General features: G+C 37.6%; 1 protein-coding gene across 1 annotated transcript in view; it reads left to right on the plus strand.

Moving 5' to 3' along the window:
- The first annotated feature begins 1,501 nt into the window (after positions 1–1,501).
- SPPL2A (signal peptide peptidase like 2A) overlaps positions 1,502–20,072 on the plus strand; it is a 41,747-nt gene continuing 23,176 nt past the window's right edge. The window contains exons 1-6 of the mRNA XM_072962440.1: positions 1,502–1,726; positions 13,942–14,061; positions 14,393–14,575; positions 15,061–15,150; positions 15,640–15,773; positions 19,363–19,514. Of these exons, the coding sequence (XP_072818541.1) occupies positions 1,661–1,726; positions 13,942–14,061; positions 14,393–14,575; positions 15,061–15,150; positions 15,640–15,773; positions 19,363–19,514 (745 nt within the window). The 5' untranslated portion in view covers positions 1,502–1,660. The remainder of the gene's footprint in view (positions 1,727–13,941; positions 14,062–14,392; positions 14,576–15,060; positions 15,151–15,639; positions 15,774–19,362; positions 19,515–20,072) is intronic.

Below are 20,072 nucleotides of genomic sequence, written 5' to 3' on the forward strand. Positions count from 1 at the left end.
CACTGTCTAAGCTCAGGCCCTCACTATCCCTGCCTGGGTTCATCTACTACAGTTGTCTTAACAGGTCTCCTGGCTTCCACTCTTGCCCTGTTTCAACCCATCTGCCACACTACCTGCCACCACAAAGAGCTTTCTAAAACAGAAATTGTCTGTCACTACTCTTTCCACCACCAACTAAATGGAGCCTAAAGTTCCAAGCAGGACACCCCAGTCTATTTGTGATCTGGCCTCTGCCTTTTTCTCTCACTTCATTTATCACCACTTAAAACATCAGCCAAGTTTTGCAGTTCCTTCAATGTCACCTTTGGCTTTGACACTAATGGTTCACTCTTCCTGGAAGTCTCCCCCTTCCCCTACCCATTGCCTGGCTAAAATTAACTCAGCCTTCTAGACTCAGCTTAGGTTGAAATTTTCCTGGCACCTCTTTAAATGTCCCTTTAATACTACCATAGCATCTTGTGCAAACAAAAGTGTCACTACTTACCTTGAACTGTGTTTGCTCACACATCTGTGTCCCTCACTAAACCCTGAGCTGTGGGGTGGCATTCTATTCAGTGTTTGGTACTGAATATTCATCCAACAAATATCTGAGGACCAACTTTATGCCAAATGTTGTAATGGATACAGCAGTGAACAAAGTAAAGATACTCTTTGCTATCAAGTGACAATCAACATCATAAATAAACAAATGAAGAAATTTTTAAAAAGCAAAAGAATAGGAGAGTGGAAAGTGCTATGCAGAGAATTAAAATAAATCATGTGATGTGAAAGTGACTACTTTAGATTGGGTATACCAAGAAGTTCCCTTTGAGGAAGTGACATTTAAGCTGGTAGGTAAATGCCAGCATGCCAGGTATTCAGAGAGAAGAGCACTCCAGCAGGGAGGTCTATGGATACAAAGGCCGGAAGAACCAAACGCGCGGCTCACGTGGCTTAAAGCAAGAGTGGGAAAGTAGTGAAGATGGGGTCAGAGAAGAAGGCAGGGACCACATTATGTAGACTTTGCCGGCCAGAGTAGAGTTTTGATGTTGTTCTAAGTGTGGTTGGGAGTGACATGATCTGATTTACATTTTCAAAAAGATCTCTATTACAGGTACGTGAGTAATGGGCTGTGGGGAGTGGAGACCGAGACCACTTTGGAAGAGAAACATCGATGGCCTGGACAGCTGTTTTGGAGAAGGTGGGCGGATGTGAGATACATGTGTGAGAGTGGTTAGGACTGCTGATGAGCAGATGAATAAGACTCAGGGCATGAAGATTTTTGACTTGGGCACAGAACAGGCGCTCCGCGGCTAATAGGAGGAAGAAGGCCATGAAAAAGTCCCTCTTCGGATTCAGGGACAGTTCAGGTCAGGCAGCTGGAGACAGACACGCCCAGCCCCGCCGCGGGTGGCCCGCCAGCTCCGGGACGCTGCGAGAGCCCGGCTGGCGGCGCGCGCGGACCCGGACTCCACGTGCCCCGTGGGGGTTTCCGCGTCCTCCGGGCGGGGCCGGAAGAGGAAGTTCGCGCTGCAGTGGCGGCTCCAGCAGCCGCGGCGGCCCCATCCCAGCCCCGCACCCGCCCCTGTCCGGCCCGGCCACCGAGGCAGCGCTGCCACGGGACCCGGAGCCTCCCCCGCCGAGCCTCGCCGCGCCGCGCAGCCGGGCTCCCACCAGTCCGATGGGGCCGCAGCGGGCGCTGCCCACCGCCGCCGCCGCCCTGCTCTGGGGCTTCCTGCTCCCGCTGGTAAGGGGGGCGGGCGGGCGCTCGGGCCTCCCCGGGGCGGGGCCGGGGCCCCTTACCCCCACCTCCTCCTCCTCCTCCTCGTCACCCCTGGGCTCCCGCCGGACACCCCCCCCCGCCCGCGCCTGTGCGGCCTGCTCTGGTTTTTCGCCTTCATCCCTCTCCCCTTCCCTTTACTCCCTTTCCTTCCAGCCCGCATTCCCGTCCTTTGAAGTCCCCGAGTACCTTACCCCCAAGAAAGCTACCTGCGGAGACCTCAACACTACTTTGACCTTGGCGCTTCTCTATAGTTTTTCACTGTTCCGGGCGTTGTTAATTGACCTCTGAGTTTTAATGTTCAGCTTTTCTCACCGCTTCTTAACCGGCACTACCCCCACCCTAACCCTGAAAGAAGACGAAAAAAGTATACATGATCCCAGGATACTTAGCGGTTCAGGGACTGCGCTTTAGTTTAATTGCTGTTATACAGATATTTTACCCCTTCCTCCTCTGTAGTTCATGCTTCGCCTTAGGGCTTGTTTGATTTCTTTCTTTCTTTCTTTCTTTCTTTCTTTCTTTCTTTCTTTCTTTCTTTCTTTCTTTCTTTCTCTCTTTCTCTCTTTCTTTCTCTTTCTTTCTCTTTCTTTCTTTCTCTCTTTCTCTCTTTCTCTCTTTCTCTCTCTTTCTCTCTCTCTTTCTTTCTCTTTCTTTCTTTCTTTCCTTTCTTTCCTTTCTTTCTTTCGTTTAAAATACTTTTTTAAAGAACGCACCAAAAATGTAATACTTCTAGTGGTTTTCAGTTCTCTGCCTAGTTTAAATGGGAGGAGAGTCGGTTAAGTAACAGTAACAAATATGTGTTCACAAGTTTCTTTTCATGATTAGAAAAAAGTAATGATGTCTTAAAATTCAACACCGAGCAGTTGGAGCTTCAGTGGGTGGGTGGTCAAGACGCCAGTGTTCAGTGTTTCAGTTTTTGTTTCTTGTGAATTTCACTTAGGGAGTTTCAGATTGGAAACTTTCATGAGCTTTATTTATACAGAATTGGTATGCTGTATGCCTGTCTAGTTCCATTTCCATTAGAATGTGTAACTTCTCTGAAAACGAATATGTTGCTTACTCTCCCGTTTAAAGGATTACTACTAGTTAATGTATACAATATAAAAGTGTCTTTAACATTTATTGAGAAACTAGAATTGAAGCTTGAAGTGGTTAGTGCCTTTGGTGTATTCACAAATTGCTAGACAGCATTAGGGATATGAATAGGGGGCTGTATCTAAAAATTGCTTGGAGTTGGGGGAGTAGGATGTAAAGAGAATAACAGTAGCAGTGTTGGTCTGAATTTTTGAGGTGCTGTTTACCTTGTAATCAGACATGTCCAAAAGATAACAATTCAGATAGTATTTAAATGCACATAAAACTATAAGGTAGATATGAAATTTGAATGTTTTTGCACTCATTTTCGTTTGAACATTTTAAGGTAATTGTAAGAATATGCATGTGTGTGTAAGTTCCTACCTATCCTTTTCAACACAAATTAATAATTAACCTAATAATACATCAATTACTCATAAACTCATGTTGAAATTCTTATTAAAATCTCTGAATCCCCTCACTAAAAAATGTAAGGAGAATTTTTGTGTAATTTCAAGGGCTCCACAAATCTTAAGTTTGTCCCTATTCTAAACTGTAGCTAGCCTGTCTCTCCCACATTCTAGATGTTATTCTTTTTATATTGCATGTATACATTTTGTTGCATTTCACCACGTTAATCTTGAATTCTGTACTCCTCAGATTCATGGTTATTGTGGGGACTTAGTAACATTCTTTCACTCTACAAATGTTTAGTGTATATTTCTTATATGCCAGAAGTTGTGCTGGTAACTGTGAAAAAACTGACAGGATCTCTTTAAATTGTAAAGATGTTTTTCTGTGCCAACTAGTATTATTGACTGATTATTTCTTGTTGGTTTCCCAGTAGATTTGTTTTTTTCTTCACTCTCCCTTTATTTTCTTGAAATGGTCTCCTTCTCATTCCTTTCCTTTTCTGAGGAAATCTAATAAATCTGGCATCCTTTTCCTCAGTAGGAGCTCTCTCTCTCTCCTTCCTTCTGCTTGCTGGATATCTAGTTCCTTTCCTCCAACACAGTTTATTGTTGTTTTAACGCGGCTTCTCCCTGGAGCCCTTGAACTCAAGCTACAGCACCTCTGGATGTCTTAATGACTTCTAACCCCATTAGGAATTTAAATCTAGAAATAAAAAGTGCCTGGCAGGTAGTTAATTCTCTCTTGGCTTTGCCATAATTCCATATCACACTTGTCCTTTCCCAGTCCAACCCCTACCCCAGACCCAACAGTTAGACCTTTATTTCACAGTGTTATTTGGACTCAGTCACAGAGTTGCTTCAAAGAGAATGAGTGAAGCTTAGCCTGGATCTGATTTTACAAAAGTTCTGTTCAACTTTTCATTACTTCAAAGAATCTTAAGTGCTGTATAGCCACATCTTGAACAATGAAGTGATAAGCAGGGTCCCCAGGAGAATAATCTTTTGCTAAAATCTACATTCCTTTGTACACTACACCAGCTCAAAGAATATTCTTTAGTTCCTTCTCTTCTGCTCTTCTCTCTCAACCTTTTGGAGAAACTAGGTGTCTGCTACCCAACCCATCAGAGACAGGCTAAGCTACTGTGCCGTGGACTGTATTGTGTCCTTCCAAAATTCATGTTGAAGAACTAACCCCTCAATGTTGATGGTGTTTGGAGATGGGGCCTTTGGGAGATAATTAGATTTAGATGAGGTCAGAGGGTAGATCCCTTGTGATGGGATTGATGCCCTTATAAGAAAAGATACCAGAGGGCTTGCTCTCTCTCCCTGCCCACCCCCTTCCTCTGGTATTTTGTTATGCAGCACAAGCTAACTAAGACAGATTTTGGTACCAGGAGTGGGCTTCTGCTGCAACACATGCAATACACATGTAGAAACAGTTTTGTAATTGGGTAAAGGCTAGAAGAGGTTTGAGATACATACTAGAAATATGAACATTAAAGGTGATTCTGTTGAGGTGTCAAATGGAAATAAGGAACATGCTATTGGAAACTAGAGGAAAGGCAGTCCTCGTTATAAAATGACAAAGAACCTGGCTGAACTGTGGTCTAGTGTTGTGTGGAAGGAAGAACTGTAAGCAGTGAAATCAGATATTTAGCTGAGGAGATTTCTAAGCAAAATGTTGAAGGAACAGCTTGGTCCTTCCTGACTGCTTATAGTAAAATGCAAAGGAGAGAGAAGAATTGAAAGAGTCATTAAGCAGAAAGGAACCAAAATTTGAAGATTTGGAAAATTCTTTTCTATCCATATTGAAAAAAAAAGTTTGTTCTGGAAAGAACACTTTAGACTGTGGCTGAACAGTCACTTGATAAGGAGCTTATGGGATTATATGAGCAGAAACACTGCCACTTTGAACTGTTGGGGATGGAAATGGGACAAAATGAAGAAAGGCTGTTGGACTTCTTGTATCTGCCAGGACCGGGTGATAGAGCTATTTGGCTGTGAATGTGCATTATTCTTCACGAAGAGGGAGAAATGACTTCCCAAAGTATTTCAGAGATCATCAAGGCTACCACATCAGTTTACACAAGCCTTAGGGTCTCTGCCAGGAGCCTTTGGGGTGGGACCCCACACAGGCCTGGGGGTGACATTTCTACCCCAGTGGGCCTGGAAGATGGAATGTAGAGCCAAAAAGGATACTTCTCAAGTCTTAAGAGCTAATGGAATCTGTCTTGCTAGGCTTTGGACTTCCTTGGGTCCTCTCACCCCTTTGTTCCTTCTGATTTCTCCCTTATGGAATGGGAATGTCTACCCTATGCCTGGAATTTTGGAAGCACATAACTTGTCTGGTTCTACAAGCTCACAGCTGCAGAGGAATTTTGCCTTGTGATGTATCTTTGAGTCTCACCATGTCAGATTTAGGTGATGTTTAGATGAGATTTTGGACTTTAGAGTTGATGGTGCAATGAGATAAGACTTTGGGGGCTGTTGGTATGGAATGAATGTATTTTGCATGTGAGAAGGATATGACTTTGGGGGCCAGGGGAGGAATACTGTGGATTAAATTGTTGTTTAAGCCACCTAGGCTGTGGTGCATGTCTAAGCCCACACTTCAACAAGCTAGTTTTGTCACATTCCTCCTTTAACTTTTATATTCTTCACAATTTTTCTTTTCCCTTCTCTCCTCTCAGCTGTCTTTGTGAATTCTGCATCTCATTGTACAATTCTTAAGTCGCTGATGGCTGACTTATCTCCTTCCCAAAATGTAACACCTACATGTACATTTCCTTAGAACCTCAAAGTAATCCTGAGAGAAGTTTCAGGAAGATTATGACTTGTCCTAGATCGTATAGAAACTCATCAAAAGGAGACTCGAACCCAGTGTTTTTAGACATTTCTTTTACCTTTCCACTAAGTTGTGCAATAATGATTTTTGTGTGTGTGTGTGGATTAGAGATAGAGCACAAGACTGATTGGATAAATTTATACATTTGCTTTCATTAAAAAAGTTCTAAGGATAGAAGTCATGTTTATTATATATTTAATAATTTGTTTTTGTTAAAAATTTACCTGAAATTGGGTCTTTTAACAGCAATCTAGACCATAAAGACTCCATGTATAGGCTGTTATCCTAAGATACTAATTTTTTTTTTTAATTTGATTACCTTTAGGCCACAACTCGCCAAACATCACCATGTCCTGTGGTCTTGAATCAACTCTAATTTACCTGTCTGGCCTTTCAGGCATTTGAGTTTGTGAGTTCGAGTGTAAATAATACATTCTGTAGTAGTTAAGTGGTAATATTTCTTAAGAAAAACCAGCAAGAGGGCTGGATCTAGGTAACAAATAGCATGTAAGCCCCATGAAGGAAAAACTCTTCCTGACTCATTCTCTTCTGTCCTCCATAGAACTTCATAGACTGCAGAGTATTGAATGAATGAATGGTTACCTTGTCTCCAGTACCTCTTAGCCTGTACATTACATGTCCCCAGATTCTCCAAGTGCAAGGAATGATCCTGGCTTTACTTTCCCCATGGCCCACACACTGTTCTGATCCCTGTACATCCTTGTTCTACGCCCTAACTCCCACTGAGCCACTAATTAAGTAATTAAAGATTACACTTAATCTCTGTGGGTCTGGGTCTAGTCACTTTTCAGTGCATCATTTCCATAAACCTTGCATACTGAAAGTAGGAGTGGAAAGAACATAGATTGTCTTAATTATATAACTTATTAAGGAGGGAAAAGGCATAGAAAATATAGAGAATGATCAGAAAATTATTTTGGCCTGACTTTGGAACATGTCATTCAAACACACAACCCCAGTTCTGCCTTTCCTGTAGAGGCCCCTTTCAACTCTTACTGAATTGCTGTTGACTTAAAACTCATATCTGTGTAAAGAGAAAGATGTTTGTGAAGAAAAGGACACCTTCTACATCGCTGTGATGTAAAGGGAATGGTAGGTGGCTGCTGCTCCTCAGCGTTTACCATTCAGTGATTACATTGTAACTTTTTTCTTCTGGTTTAGTAGTAAACTGATTTTTTTTTTGCTAGTTATCATTTTAAATAAATTCTGTTTTTTAGCAAAACTTGCCCCAAATCCCCAGGCCTTATATTTGGTATCTAAAAATAGAGGAATAGTTTAATTTGTAGATTTTATGAAGAGAAATTGCAGTGAGAGGCTGGGGGTTAATTGGAGAGAGAGTTAGTCAAATTCACATACTGCCCCTTGACACAGAAGGTTTAAGTATGTCTAATGAGTAACAATACAAATAACATGGCCCATGTTTAACTGACAGACTGTGGAGGCTAGTGGGGAACCTGGGACCCAGTGATGCATATGCTGAAGAGTTTTCAATGAAATTATGGTTGAAATGAGGGAACTCTGGCCAAAACATGAATGATGCTATATCAGCATACTACAGGTACAATGTGACTTTCACCTCTTAAGAAAATTCCTAGGAGGACCTCAGTAATGTCTAGAAGCCTGGTGAGTTTCACTGCTAATCATGATAAACTCTGTAACTGTGTAATCTTTATACCAGCTTCAGAGCATCACCTGGAAGCTTGTTAGAAATGCATAGTCATGAGCCCCTCCTAAGACCTGCTAGATCAGAGTCTGATTTTAACAAGAACATTAAAGTTTAAGAAGCATTTATCTATAATAAAGGGTAAGAAATTGCTGCCCACACAATTTATAATAGCCAAGACATGGATGCAACCTAAATGTCCATCAACAGGTGAATGGATAAAGAAGATGTGGTATATATACACAATGGAATGTTACTCACCCATAAAAATGAATGAACTAATGCCATTTGCAGCAACATGGATTGACCTAGAGATTGTCATACTAAGTGAAGTTAAGTCAGATGGAGAAAGACAAATACCATATGATACCAATAATATGTAAAATAAAATATGACACAAGTGAACTTATTTACAAAACAGAAACAGACTCACAGACATAAAAAACAAACTTGTGATTACCAAAGGAGAACAGGGGGAGTGCAGTGGAGGGATAAATTAGGAGTTTGGGATTAGCAGGTACAAACTACTATATATAAAATTAACAACAAGGTACTACTGGGTAGCATAGGGAACTATATTTGATATCCTGTAATAAACCATAATGGAAAAGAAAAAAAAGAAATTACTGCCAAAATTACTGAGTATAATCTCTAGGGAAAAAGAAGAACCATGCTTGACTAATCTGTTAAGGTTTTTTAAGGAAATATATACATGGGTAAAGATTAACATTGCATTATGCAGAGCTCAATCTTGATCAGGTAAAAATGGACCAAGGTACAGAATCCTGGTAGACTCAAAGAATGGCATGGATACAGAGTAGAGGATAGTATGTTAGGTAAAATTTTATCTAGAGAATTGTTATCTTCAGAAGAAATATGTGAAGAACTTAAATTTGGAAAGTAGATACAATATTAGCAGATACCTTTTGAAGGAGAAAGAAGGGTAGAATACAGACAAACCAAATATGTGAACCAAGGGAGAATATGCTAACTGTGCTATTAGCTTGGACGGGAGTAGAAAGGCCTGTTTCCTAGGTTAATGTTAGGCTGGTGAGTCAGCATCAGGAGGCTATTTGAACAGAGGCCAGGAATTCAAATACCCATGATTGGAACTACCAGAGGACTGGAGTATAAAGCAGGGATGTAGCCCCAAGAGATAGGGACATGAAGGTCGGTGCAGGACTGATACGGTGTGAGTAGGCTGATGAAATAAAGCTTTTTACATGTCCCTTTGTTTAAGGGCTGATTGGTCTGGGAAAATGGGGAGATGGTACACCTGCAAGGATGTGAGTATAGTGTACATCATTATAGTTCTTTTTCAGACTTTTCACTCATCATTTAACACTTGTCATACTGCAAAGTATATAGGAGAAAAATGATCAAAGGAATAGGCAACTATAACATTAAGATAAACTTAAACATCAATATTTATGGGATCATATGGAATATGATTGAAGTCAGGTGATCTGAATAAAGTAAATTCGGAAATGTTCATTAACAACAGGCATCCCATGAAGTTTCATGTGAGGTAAATTTGAATCAGAAAAAAGAGGAGTGCTGCTTCACACCTTGGGCTAGTAAACTTGCTTCCCTTGTATGTGAGGATCAAGTAAGATGCAGAATATAAAGGCACTGGCGTGAGGTTGATGATTTGATGGTCGTAGAGAACGCTTGATTTCACTACCAGTGGTTATGGGGACTGTCGTTAAGAGGAAGAATTTGGGATGAGCAATAAGGAGCAGTCATCATAAGGAAAGGAAGTCCATGAAGCTCTAGAGTCCTAGAAGTGGGGGTATTTAGAAGAGTATAAGGAAAGGACTTAGAGTTTGTGGTATTAAGAATGTGGGAGGAACTAATGGTTATTAGAGGAATTTGAGTGGTGGTAGGAGACGCACGCCCAGTATCATAGAGAAGGAGTTAGCAACTAATGTAGAGCTATATGTGACTAGTATTAAAACTGGAGAGTGATGGTTGGGTACTAAGAGGTGCTTGGCGGGTCCAGCTGCATGAAGGAACTTGAAATGATAGCAGATTTGAAAGATTGCTGTTCTGGGTTTTGTAGAGCTCAATTCTAGTTCTGGCCCCTGAGACCACTTCACTGTGATCATTTTGGACCTGTCTGAGCTGTAGAATGAAGGGACTAGATTATGTTATCCCCAAATCCCTTCACGTTCTTGATACTAAGCTTTTTACTAAGAGAAAATATTTTCATTATTCATTGAAAATATAAACAGATACAATGAGGTGTCTCCTCACACCAGTTAGAAGGACCATCATCAAAATGTCTACAAATAATAAATGCTAGAGAGAATGTGAAGAAAAAGGAACCTTCCTATGCTGTTGGTGGGTGTATAAATTGGTGCAGCCACTATGGAAAACTGTGTGGAGTTTTCTTAAAAAACTAAAAATAAAACTACCATATGATCCAGCAATTCCACTCCTCAGTATATATTTGGAAAAAGTGAAAACTAATTCAAAAAATACATGCACCCCAGTGTTCATAGCAGCACTATTTACAATTGCCAAGACATGGAAGGAACCTAAGCATCCATCAACAGATGACTGGATAAAGAAGATGTGGTATGTGTCTATATATATAGACACACACACACACAGAGGAATACTACTCAGCCATGAAAAGAATGCAACAGTACCATTTGCAGCAACAAGGATGGACCTAGAGATTGTCATCCTAAGTGAAGTAAATCAGACAAAGACAAATATCATATATCACTTATATGTGGAATCTAGAAACTAGTACAAATGAACTTATTTACAAAGCGGAAATACACTCATAGACATAGTAAACAAACTTATGATTACTGAAGAGGAAGGGAGGGGTAAGTTGGAAGGATGGGATTAACAGATGCACACTGCCATATATAAAACTGATAGGGAGGATTTATTATTTAGCACAGGGAACTATATTCAGTATCTCAAAATAAGCTATAATGGGAAAGAATTTTTAAAAAAGAATGTAGGTATATACATATGTAGAACCCAATCACTTTGCTGTACACCTGAAACTAACACAATATTGTAAATCAATTATATTTTAATAAAAATAAATAAACTACCCAGAGTTTCTGATTCAGTAGGTCTGGAATAGAGCCCAAGAATTTGCATTTCTAACACCTTAGAAACTACTAAAGTTTTTACTAGAGACTCTGACTTTAATCACATTCTGTTTGTGAGTATCTATTTCAGATTTGTTTTTAATCTTCCCAGTAAGACTGTAACTTCTTGTTTAGTGTTTCTTTGGGGAGGGCAGCTTTGTTGAGGTATAATTCACATAACATAAAATTCACCCATTTAAAGTGTACAATTCAGTGGCTTTTAGTATATTTACAGATATGTGCAGCCATTACTACAGTCAATTTTAAAACATTTACATCACCTCAAAAAGAAACCAAATAGGTAGAACACAGAGGATTTTTAGGGCAATGAAACTATTTTGTATTCCACATGATACTGTAATGGTGGATACATGTCATTATACATTTGTCAGAACTTATAAAATGTGCAATACCAGGAGTGAATTCTAAATGTAAACTGTAGACTTTGGGTGGTAGTGAATTGTCAGTGTAGCTTCATTGATTGTAACAAAGGTTAACAGTGAAGATTGGGGGAGATTATGCATGTGTGTGATAAGGGGATATATGGGAACTCTACTTTCTGCTGTTTTGCTGCTATGTCTCTCTCCACATCCTTCTTCAAGTTCATGTAAATATACAGATACAGATAGGAAGCTTTGAGGGTTGGTCATTTTTTTTTTATAAAAATAGGATACACTATAAATATCTTTCTGGAACTTGCTTTTCTCACTATGAACATGTTTCTACAGGTAGATCTAGTTCTTTCTTTGTAATTGCTGGGTACTATGTGTACCATAATGTAATGGATCCGTATCTGTGGAAGATGTTGGGTTTTTTTTGTTGCTATAATAATATTGGATAATATTACAGTGAATATCCCTGTACATTTATCTTTGTGCATTTGTGTAATACATCTGTAGGATATGAATCAGAAAATTATTTGTATTAAAAAGCTTGATTGATACTGCCAGTTGTCTATTATAAAGGTTATATCACTTCAGCAGCAGTGTGCATGGTTAAAACCCAAATCCTGATCTAAATACATTCCTCTCCAAAAGGATCTTAGTAGATTGATGGATTCCAATATGTGGCAGGTAAAGGGTAAAGTCAGCCTAGAGACAAGGAAATCCTCAAAGACTAATGAGGTCTTGTCAAAAGGATACAAAGAGCAAGCTGGAAGAGGCTCTGCTGGCCAAATCTGGGACAGTTTGAACCTCATACAAATAATGGTAATTGCAACTATGTTGAATTTTTAAAAATCAGTGGATCTCTAGTAATACTAAACAAAAGGTGGAAGAGGGAGAGAGTAAATCTCTTTTTTAAAGAATACTAGCTGATAAATGTAGAGGATTGACAGTATGAAGAAACATTCACCAGTTCACAACCCCCAACATAATCTGTAAAATTAAATTCAGGTATGGGTCATCAGCATCATCAGTCATGAAATACTAGGTGAGAGGTTGTTGAACTGTTCACATGATGCTACAGATTACTCACCAATCACAAGGGGAAAATGTATTTAACTTTACACTGGAGGGATCCTGCAGTTACTGTGTTAACCAAATAATCAAACTCAGCATCACTAAGGCAGGACATCCTGATAATGTGCCATTTCATTGGATGCAGTAAGAAGTACCCAACTCACTTACAAAGTACTCTTTCAGAAATGTTTGGCCTAAATCTAATCAACCCTCGCAATTATCCACAGGATTCCCTTCTGTAGTTAGAACTGTGGGTGATGATACTATATGACCTAGGTAGGTTATATTAGTGACTTCTCTGAGTCTCAGAGCCCTCATTTGTAAAATGGTGATAATGAATCAGATAAATGTATGGTGGTAGCCTAAATGTACTTTGTTGAATTTGTATAGTTTGTTTATAAGATAAAAATAGTTTGGTGCACAGTAAAAATTTAACATATTCGTTCACATCTGCTGTCAGAATCCATTCACAGCCACCAAGTATATAGCTAAATGAAGACTACATTTCTTTTTTTCTACAGATAATTTCCTTATGTAACTATTTTCTGTAATCTGATGGCATGTTTCAAGAATCCCCTACACTTGCCTAGGTGCATAAGCTCATGAAGCCCCAAGTATGCCAGAAAGCCTTCTAGTGAAATATTCAAGGGAGATTTTAAGTAAGAGAGCATGAATTAGAACATTTCTGTACTCTTTAGACATTTAGATTGACTTGTCTGAAATTTTATAGTTCAAAAATGGTCTAATAACAGCAATTTCATGTGCCTCAACCTAATGCATGCGTTATGGTAGAGGCTTGGTACACTACCTTTATCTGCCAAGCAGTCTTTTTTCCCCCTTATGTTGTAGTGCAAGATTTTCTCAGAGGAGGAGAGAGGAAGGAGCTGGATTGATCCAAGTTTGAGGGGAACTGTGATGTGGAGTGGTTTTCTAATTATCTTAGAATGTTTCATTTCCTTGGCTCCACTCTCACCTCCCACCTCCCACTCCTTTTCTTTCCAGGTAGTGGGGAATGAGGCACAAGGAAAGGACATTTTTCTAGTTCTTCTTTTTCCTGACTTTAAATTCTGGATTGGTCTATTTGAATAGGCAGTTGCAGGGTCTTAAAAACTTGAGATTTCCGGTTTCTCTGGTTTTCTTCCAAAGAGAGCACTTAGAAATACTGGTGTACCTTTTATTTATTTACTTACTTACCCTAGTTACTCATAGAATATGGAAGGAAGACAGGTTGAGGGATTTCAGGGGCGTTTTCTTTTATAGAATATAAGCAATAGAGTAATAACTGATAAGAGATTGGGAAGTTTCAGGCAGTAAAGGGAGTACTGCAGTTGTCACATCATGCAAGATTCCTCCCTGGGATATGGCCCTTATAACAAGGGTCTGTAAGAGAGTGATTTATCTTCCTTACAGAATGTGTTCCGGGCAAATGCGTATAGTTTCAGTATTTCCTCAAACAAGAAATTAATTCATTGGAAGACCTTCCTCCTTAAGGAAATGTGGTTAAACCTTTATATAAATAGCTTTCTTAAAATCCTTAGTTCTTGGCAAGCCAAGTTATTGTCACTGTGAAAATTATTGTTCACGCCCTAGGCAGCTGCTCAGGAAGCAATTCTGCACGCGTCTGGAAATGGCAGGCCTTCACCATCTAAGGACTACTGCATGCTGTATAACCCTCACTGGACAGCTCTTCCAAGTACCCTAGAAAATGCAGTAAGTAAACCACAGTTTCTATTCTAAAAATGGAATGATTTGTAAACATAAAAATATTGAATAAATAGAATGAGTATTTTTGTGTGTAAACTAGTTGTAATATATGTAGTAAATAATAATAATAATTTTATTCTTCTTGCTTAAGTAGTTTTCTCTCTGTGGGAAAAACAAGTTAGTGGATTTTTAAAAAATACTTCCTCAAAACCTGATTGTCATAAAATATTTCTAATTTGAAAGAACGTTGTATTAAACCAGTGTTAATACTTCATTACTGAATGTATTTAGGGTGACATATGATATTTATCATGTTAAAGGCATTTCTTCTTTCCAGTCTTCCATTAGTTTGATGAATCTGACTACCGCAACACTGTGCAACCTTTCTGATATTCCTCCTGATGGAATAAAGAACAAAGCAGTTGTGGTACAGTGGGGAACCTGTCATTTTCTTGAAAAAGCCAGAATTGCACAAACAGGAGGTGCTGAAGCTTTGTTGGTTGCCAATAACAGTGTCCTAGTAAGTTATAAAATTATGATTACTTCTTTTGAGTTCAGGGTATCAAATTTTAGAGGAATTAAACTATTCTCTTTGTGTGTGATTTAGGGGCTGAATTTTGAATAATCTGATAGTAGGATTCTTTTCAAATAAGCATTCTGGTTATGTTGAGCATTTAATTGGAAATTTTTGTTGTTTCTTTTTCATTCCTAAAGTAGACAAGACTATGTTAGGAACAGTGTGTGTGTGTGTGTGTGTGTGTGTGTGTGTGTGTGTTGCACATACATATGTATGACATACCTCTGTGTTTGTGTATGTACATAAAATATCAGTTTAAGTTTATTCTAAAATGATTCCAATTTGAGAATTTGTACTATAATAGAAAGAACCCATGAAACTTTGTTTTATAACTTAAATGTAACATTTATATTTAATGGAATTATTTGTGTTTTATTTTGTAGACACACTAGTCATTCCTAAGTTTTCGTAATATTTTTTTCTTTTAGTTTCCTCCCTCAGGGAACAAATCTGAATTTCAGGATGTGAAAATACTGATTGCTTTTATAAACCACAAAGACTTCAAAGATATGATGCAGGTAAATTAGTAATTATATATTTGACAAATTTTATAAATAGTACAACTCTTTTAATCCTTCATATTTTATTTAGATTATTGTATCTGCTTCATTTGCTAACAAGAAGTTATAAAAGCCTATCATATCTTTATTTGGAAAGTATTCATCCCTCTCAACCTCCTCTCCCATTTAGCACAAAGTGTTTCAGAGCACTGACTTTAGAAAGGATAGTTCTGTTTGGATTCCTTTTAAAAATCTTTGTGTCATATCATTTATCTTAACTTTAAATCCCTGAACAAAATATGATTGTGTTCAGTGCTGCACTTTCAAGATCTAATAAACCAAAGCACAACCTCATGATTTTGACAAGAGACCACAGTATCTTGTCAATAGTTCCAGTATTGTTGACTGTCTTGTGTATAGTGTCCATTCCAGAATGACGTTGGAATATTGCTGCCATATGCTGTAGTAAAAAGAAAACACTGTATTTATTATTATTTTGCCTTTCAGACTCTCGGAGATAATGTTACTGTGAAAATGTATTCTCCTTCGTGGCCTAACTTTGACTATACTATGGTGGTAATTTTTGTGATTTCTGTGTTCACTGTGGCATTAGGAGGATATTGGAGTGGACTAATTGAATTGTAAGTTTAATTAAACTGTAGTGTTTTTAAGAAAAATGGGTAAAAAATTATTGTTTGGTAATCATTTTATCATGTAACCACATTTAAAATTCTAATTGTTTCCGAAATATAGTGCTGATTAGATTAGATTGCAAGTTTGTCCTCGTACCGGTCATTTAACTCCTCATTGAGAAAAAGCAAGTCATAGGCTCCTCCAGTTCTGCTGGCGTGGAAACGTTGAAATTCCATCAAAGACTCTTTTAAATTAAACTGTTTAATTATCTCTCCCAGAAAAGGTGAAGATAACTAACATCCTAATGTGCCTATTTATTTGAATTGGAAGAAAATAAACAAGAGAAGCTGGGAAGTCTTTCAGCTCCTCCTAAATTGAATCATTACAGTGTGACCTCACCATTCTGTTTAATGCTTTAGGAATTCTAAGGATATTAATTAAGCATGTCCATATTTTAATTTAAATATAGAAATTCCAAATGTACATAAAATTTGGATTTCTCTATTTAATAGCAACCTAAACCCAATCTTTTTACAGTTATGTACCTTTGGCTTTAGATTACAATGGGCAATATAGTTTAAAAGGATCAGTTCGCATTTATAACTCTGAGTGAAAAATCATACTCAGAACACAATATTTTATGTGTAAAAAACAATGTATTCACTTTATAAATTGATCTGTAGGTTCCATTAAAAGGGGCTTATTTGAAGCTAAATGAAGATAATAAGCTTATTTCTAATTTCTTAAAATACTAAAATTTGATTGACTTACATTAAGAGAGAAATCTTAGGGTTTAACAAGTGTTAAACCTGGAGTATTGAGCTTTAAATGTTTTACAAATTTGGAAAACACATTTCAACATGCATTAGGCACATGTTTTCATATGAGTAAGCATTGTTTTTTCTTCATTATTAATCTTTATGAAACATAGTATCTTAGATCTCCAAAATCATTTTCTAGATTTTATGGTGAAACTTTATAAATAAATTTCCCCAAAACTACTGACTCATTGAAAACATTTTCCCATTTAATATAGATTCCCACTATACTTCCATTACTGTGTAAATTGTTTCTTCTCTAGAGTAATGCTTCCCAAACTGTCTGGTGCATACAAACCGAAATCTCATTAAAATGAAAATTCAGTTTTAGCAGTCTTGGGATGGGTGCCCAGATTCTGCATTTTGAACAAGCTCCCAAGTGATTTTTCTGGCCCATGCTTGACACTTTGAGTTAGCATGGCAAGCGTCACATGCACGTCAGGGCAGGCTCTTCTTCAAGAAAGTTGAAAATGGGAATGGAGTACTTGTAAGTTATTTTGTTCATAAAACATGGTTATGGGCAAAAACAGTATGTTGCCATCAGTAACCAGTTGGGAGAGTAGATGTCCTTTACGTGCAGGATTGTGGATTTTGAAATTGAGGTGGCTGATTATCTAAAGACAGAAATAACTAAGTGTTTGTATGTATTTGGGGATGAGAGGGGTGACAGTATAGAGAAAGAGAGTGATGATAATCAGTGATAAAATGGAAAAAGTTTCATAAAAAGTCAAATTATTGAGAACATAAAAACCATTTGCAACAACATGGCTGGATTTTGATGGCATTATGCTAAGTGAAATAAGTCAGACAAATACCAAATGATCTCATTTATGTGTGAAATCTAAAAAAAAACCAGACTCATACATACAAAGAATAGATTGGTGGTTACCAGAGGTAGGAAGGTGGAGTGTGAGCAAAATGGGTGAAGGTGCTCAAAAGGCACAAAATTCCAGTTATAAATAAGTCCTGGAGATGTAATGAAATATGGTGACAATAGTTCATAATTCTGTAGTGTATGTTTGAAAGTTGCTAAAAGAATAGATCTTAAAAGTTCTCATCACAAGAAAAAAAATTGCTTAGCTGTGTGGCAGTAGATGTGAACTAGACTTATTGCAGTGATCACTTTGTGGTATGTACAAATAGCAAATCATTGTGTTGTACACCTGAAACTAATACAGTGTTATATGTCAGTTATATCTAATTAAAAAAAATAACACGAGGACTGTTATTTAGCAAATAAAGAGAGTTAGACTGAAAGAGAAGGGAAAAGAGAGTAAGACTTAGGGGAGGGAAAATTTGCCAGAACAGGACCTCATAACCCAGAATTATCTGCCAAATGAACAATGTACTATATGCAAAAGGGAAAAATGCTTTGGTTCCATATAAAGACTTTCCAGTGGAGAGTTAAAATCTTATTACAACGAGATCGCTGGTCCTCAAGCTTCATAAATTCAAGATGGCATGAAAGAAAGCTTAGCTTCCCGTTGCATATGACTATTGAGCTGATTTAAGAGTACGGTTTTTTTAAAAGATGAATTGTATTATTTTAACATGAAATAAGTCTGATATATGTTTCCCCTCAAGAAATTATCTGATGCTTTTTAGTACACTTAATATGAATATGTAACTTTTTTATTATCATGACTTATATGTGTGCTATGATGAAAATGTCTTTAAATGTATCTGTTTGCAATGATAGATACCAAAGGTTGACACATTTTCCCACTCAAATACCACTATCATGGAACTTCTGTTAATGCCCTGTCATCCAGCTCCACATGTCAGGGAGGTACTGTGTGTCTCTCCTCAAACTCTCTCCCTGCTCTTTTCCCAGGCAGCCTCCCTAGAGTCGCAGATGCCTAGAATAGTGATCATCCCAATCAGCAATTTTCTAATAAGAAAGTAGCAGGTTGGTAAATAAGCAGTTTGGCAAATGTACAGTGTTTTAGAAATAAGTCTTTTTTTAACCTAAAGTTTGTATTGAGCCCAGATCTGGTAAAAAAAAAAAAAAAAGGTCAGGATATATAAAAAGGGAATGGAGTTTGGTAGACCAGAGTTGAGGAGACTGGAACTAGAAAAGTATCAAGTGGATTCTGTGTAACTGGGAGAGAAAACAAGGTGAAAGAACAAAGACTGCTCCACAGGGGACACTTGTGACTCTTTCCTCTTCAGCTTCTGTGTTTGCCTTTTGTTAGCTGGGTAACCCAGCATGGATTGTTAGAAGAAACAGAAACAATGTTTTGCTATCTTAAATCAAGGAGGACAAAGCTATGTGTTGAAGTTCTTTTGAATCCTTCATAATACATTGATGGGCACCAAACAGATATATAGTAAATTCTCGGCTGTTTGGTAGAAGAATTTAATGTTTACATTTAAAAGAAGCTAACTTCAAAAGTACTTCACTATCTCTAAGTTGGTAACATTAAGTGTGAAAAAGAATTGGTTATCATTTGAAACTTATTATGTCAGTATAGTTTCCAAATTAGATAATATAAACATCCATAAACATTAATTTGTTTATATAATAAATGTCATCTGTTTTAACAGTTCCACTTCCAGGAAAAAAAATGCTGTTTCAAAAGTTAGTGGTTAATAACAGATCAACTCTGGAGACTAGAACTATAGGGAGTTTCCAGATTAAAAAATTATTTTTGGTGTGCAGTTTTTTTTTAAGTATATTACTTTGTAATAAATTAATTTAAGTCGGTGTTAGAGATAGATTTTTAAAAAACTATACTTGGGCAGAGTTTTGCTGAACTTCCTGTGTATATTTATGCAGGGAAAGCATGAAGGCAGTGATGAACACTGAAGATAGAGAAATGAAGAGAAAGAAGGAAGAATATTTTACTTTTAGTCCTCTAACAGTTATAATATTTGTGGTCATCTGCTGTATTATGATGGTCTTACTTTATTTCTTCTACAAATGGTTGGGTAAGAAGTCATATTTTGTATTTGCTCCTTTTAGCATACAGTCTTTTCATTTACTTTGCCAGATTTTTTTTTCCTTTAAGACGTTCTACCTGGAAAACTTAAGTGAATAATTAAAAAGTGATGTTAACTTTTTAAACTATCAGAAGTATTAGGTTCCCATTACACTGGTAAAAAAATAATTCTGATTAAAAATATAGTGTGTCTTTAGATAAGAACACTTCTTCATGGATGACTTGAAAGAATTGCTGTGGTCCCTAAGTTTCCCTCTTTGCAGATAAAGCATGATAGCCCAGTATCTAGGCAGCAGTCTAAGGACTTCTTGGTGGCTATATTTAGTTACATGAAATGGAAGATTATTCACATTACTGATTTATTGTTTCTGCTTACCCCCAGAGTGTGGTTTGTCCTTTTTGTCAGTTTGCAAATCTTTTGTATTGCTTAAATTTTATTTTGCTTGTATAAACAGTTAAGACCACACTACATCTAAAGACACACAGGTACTTGTCTGTGGTCTAGAGAATAACTGATCATTTTTCCTTTAAGAAGGTAAAGATAATG

This window comes from Vicugna pacos, chromosome 6 (assembly GCF_048564905.1).
Source record: "Vicugna pacos chromosome 6, VicPac4, whole genome shotgun sequence".
Classification (NCBI taxonomy): Eukaryota; Metazoa; Chordata; class Mammalia; order Artiodactyla; family Camelidae; genus Vicugna; species Vicugna pacos.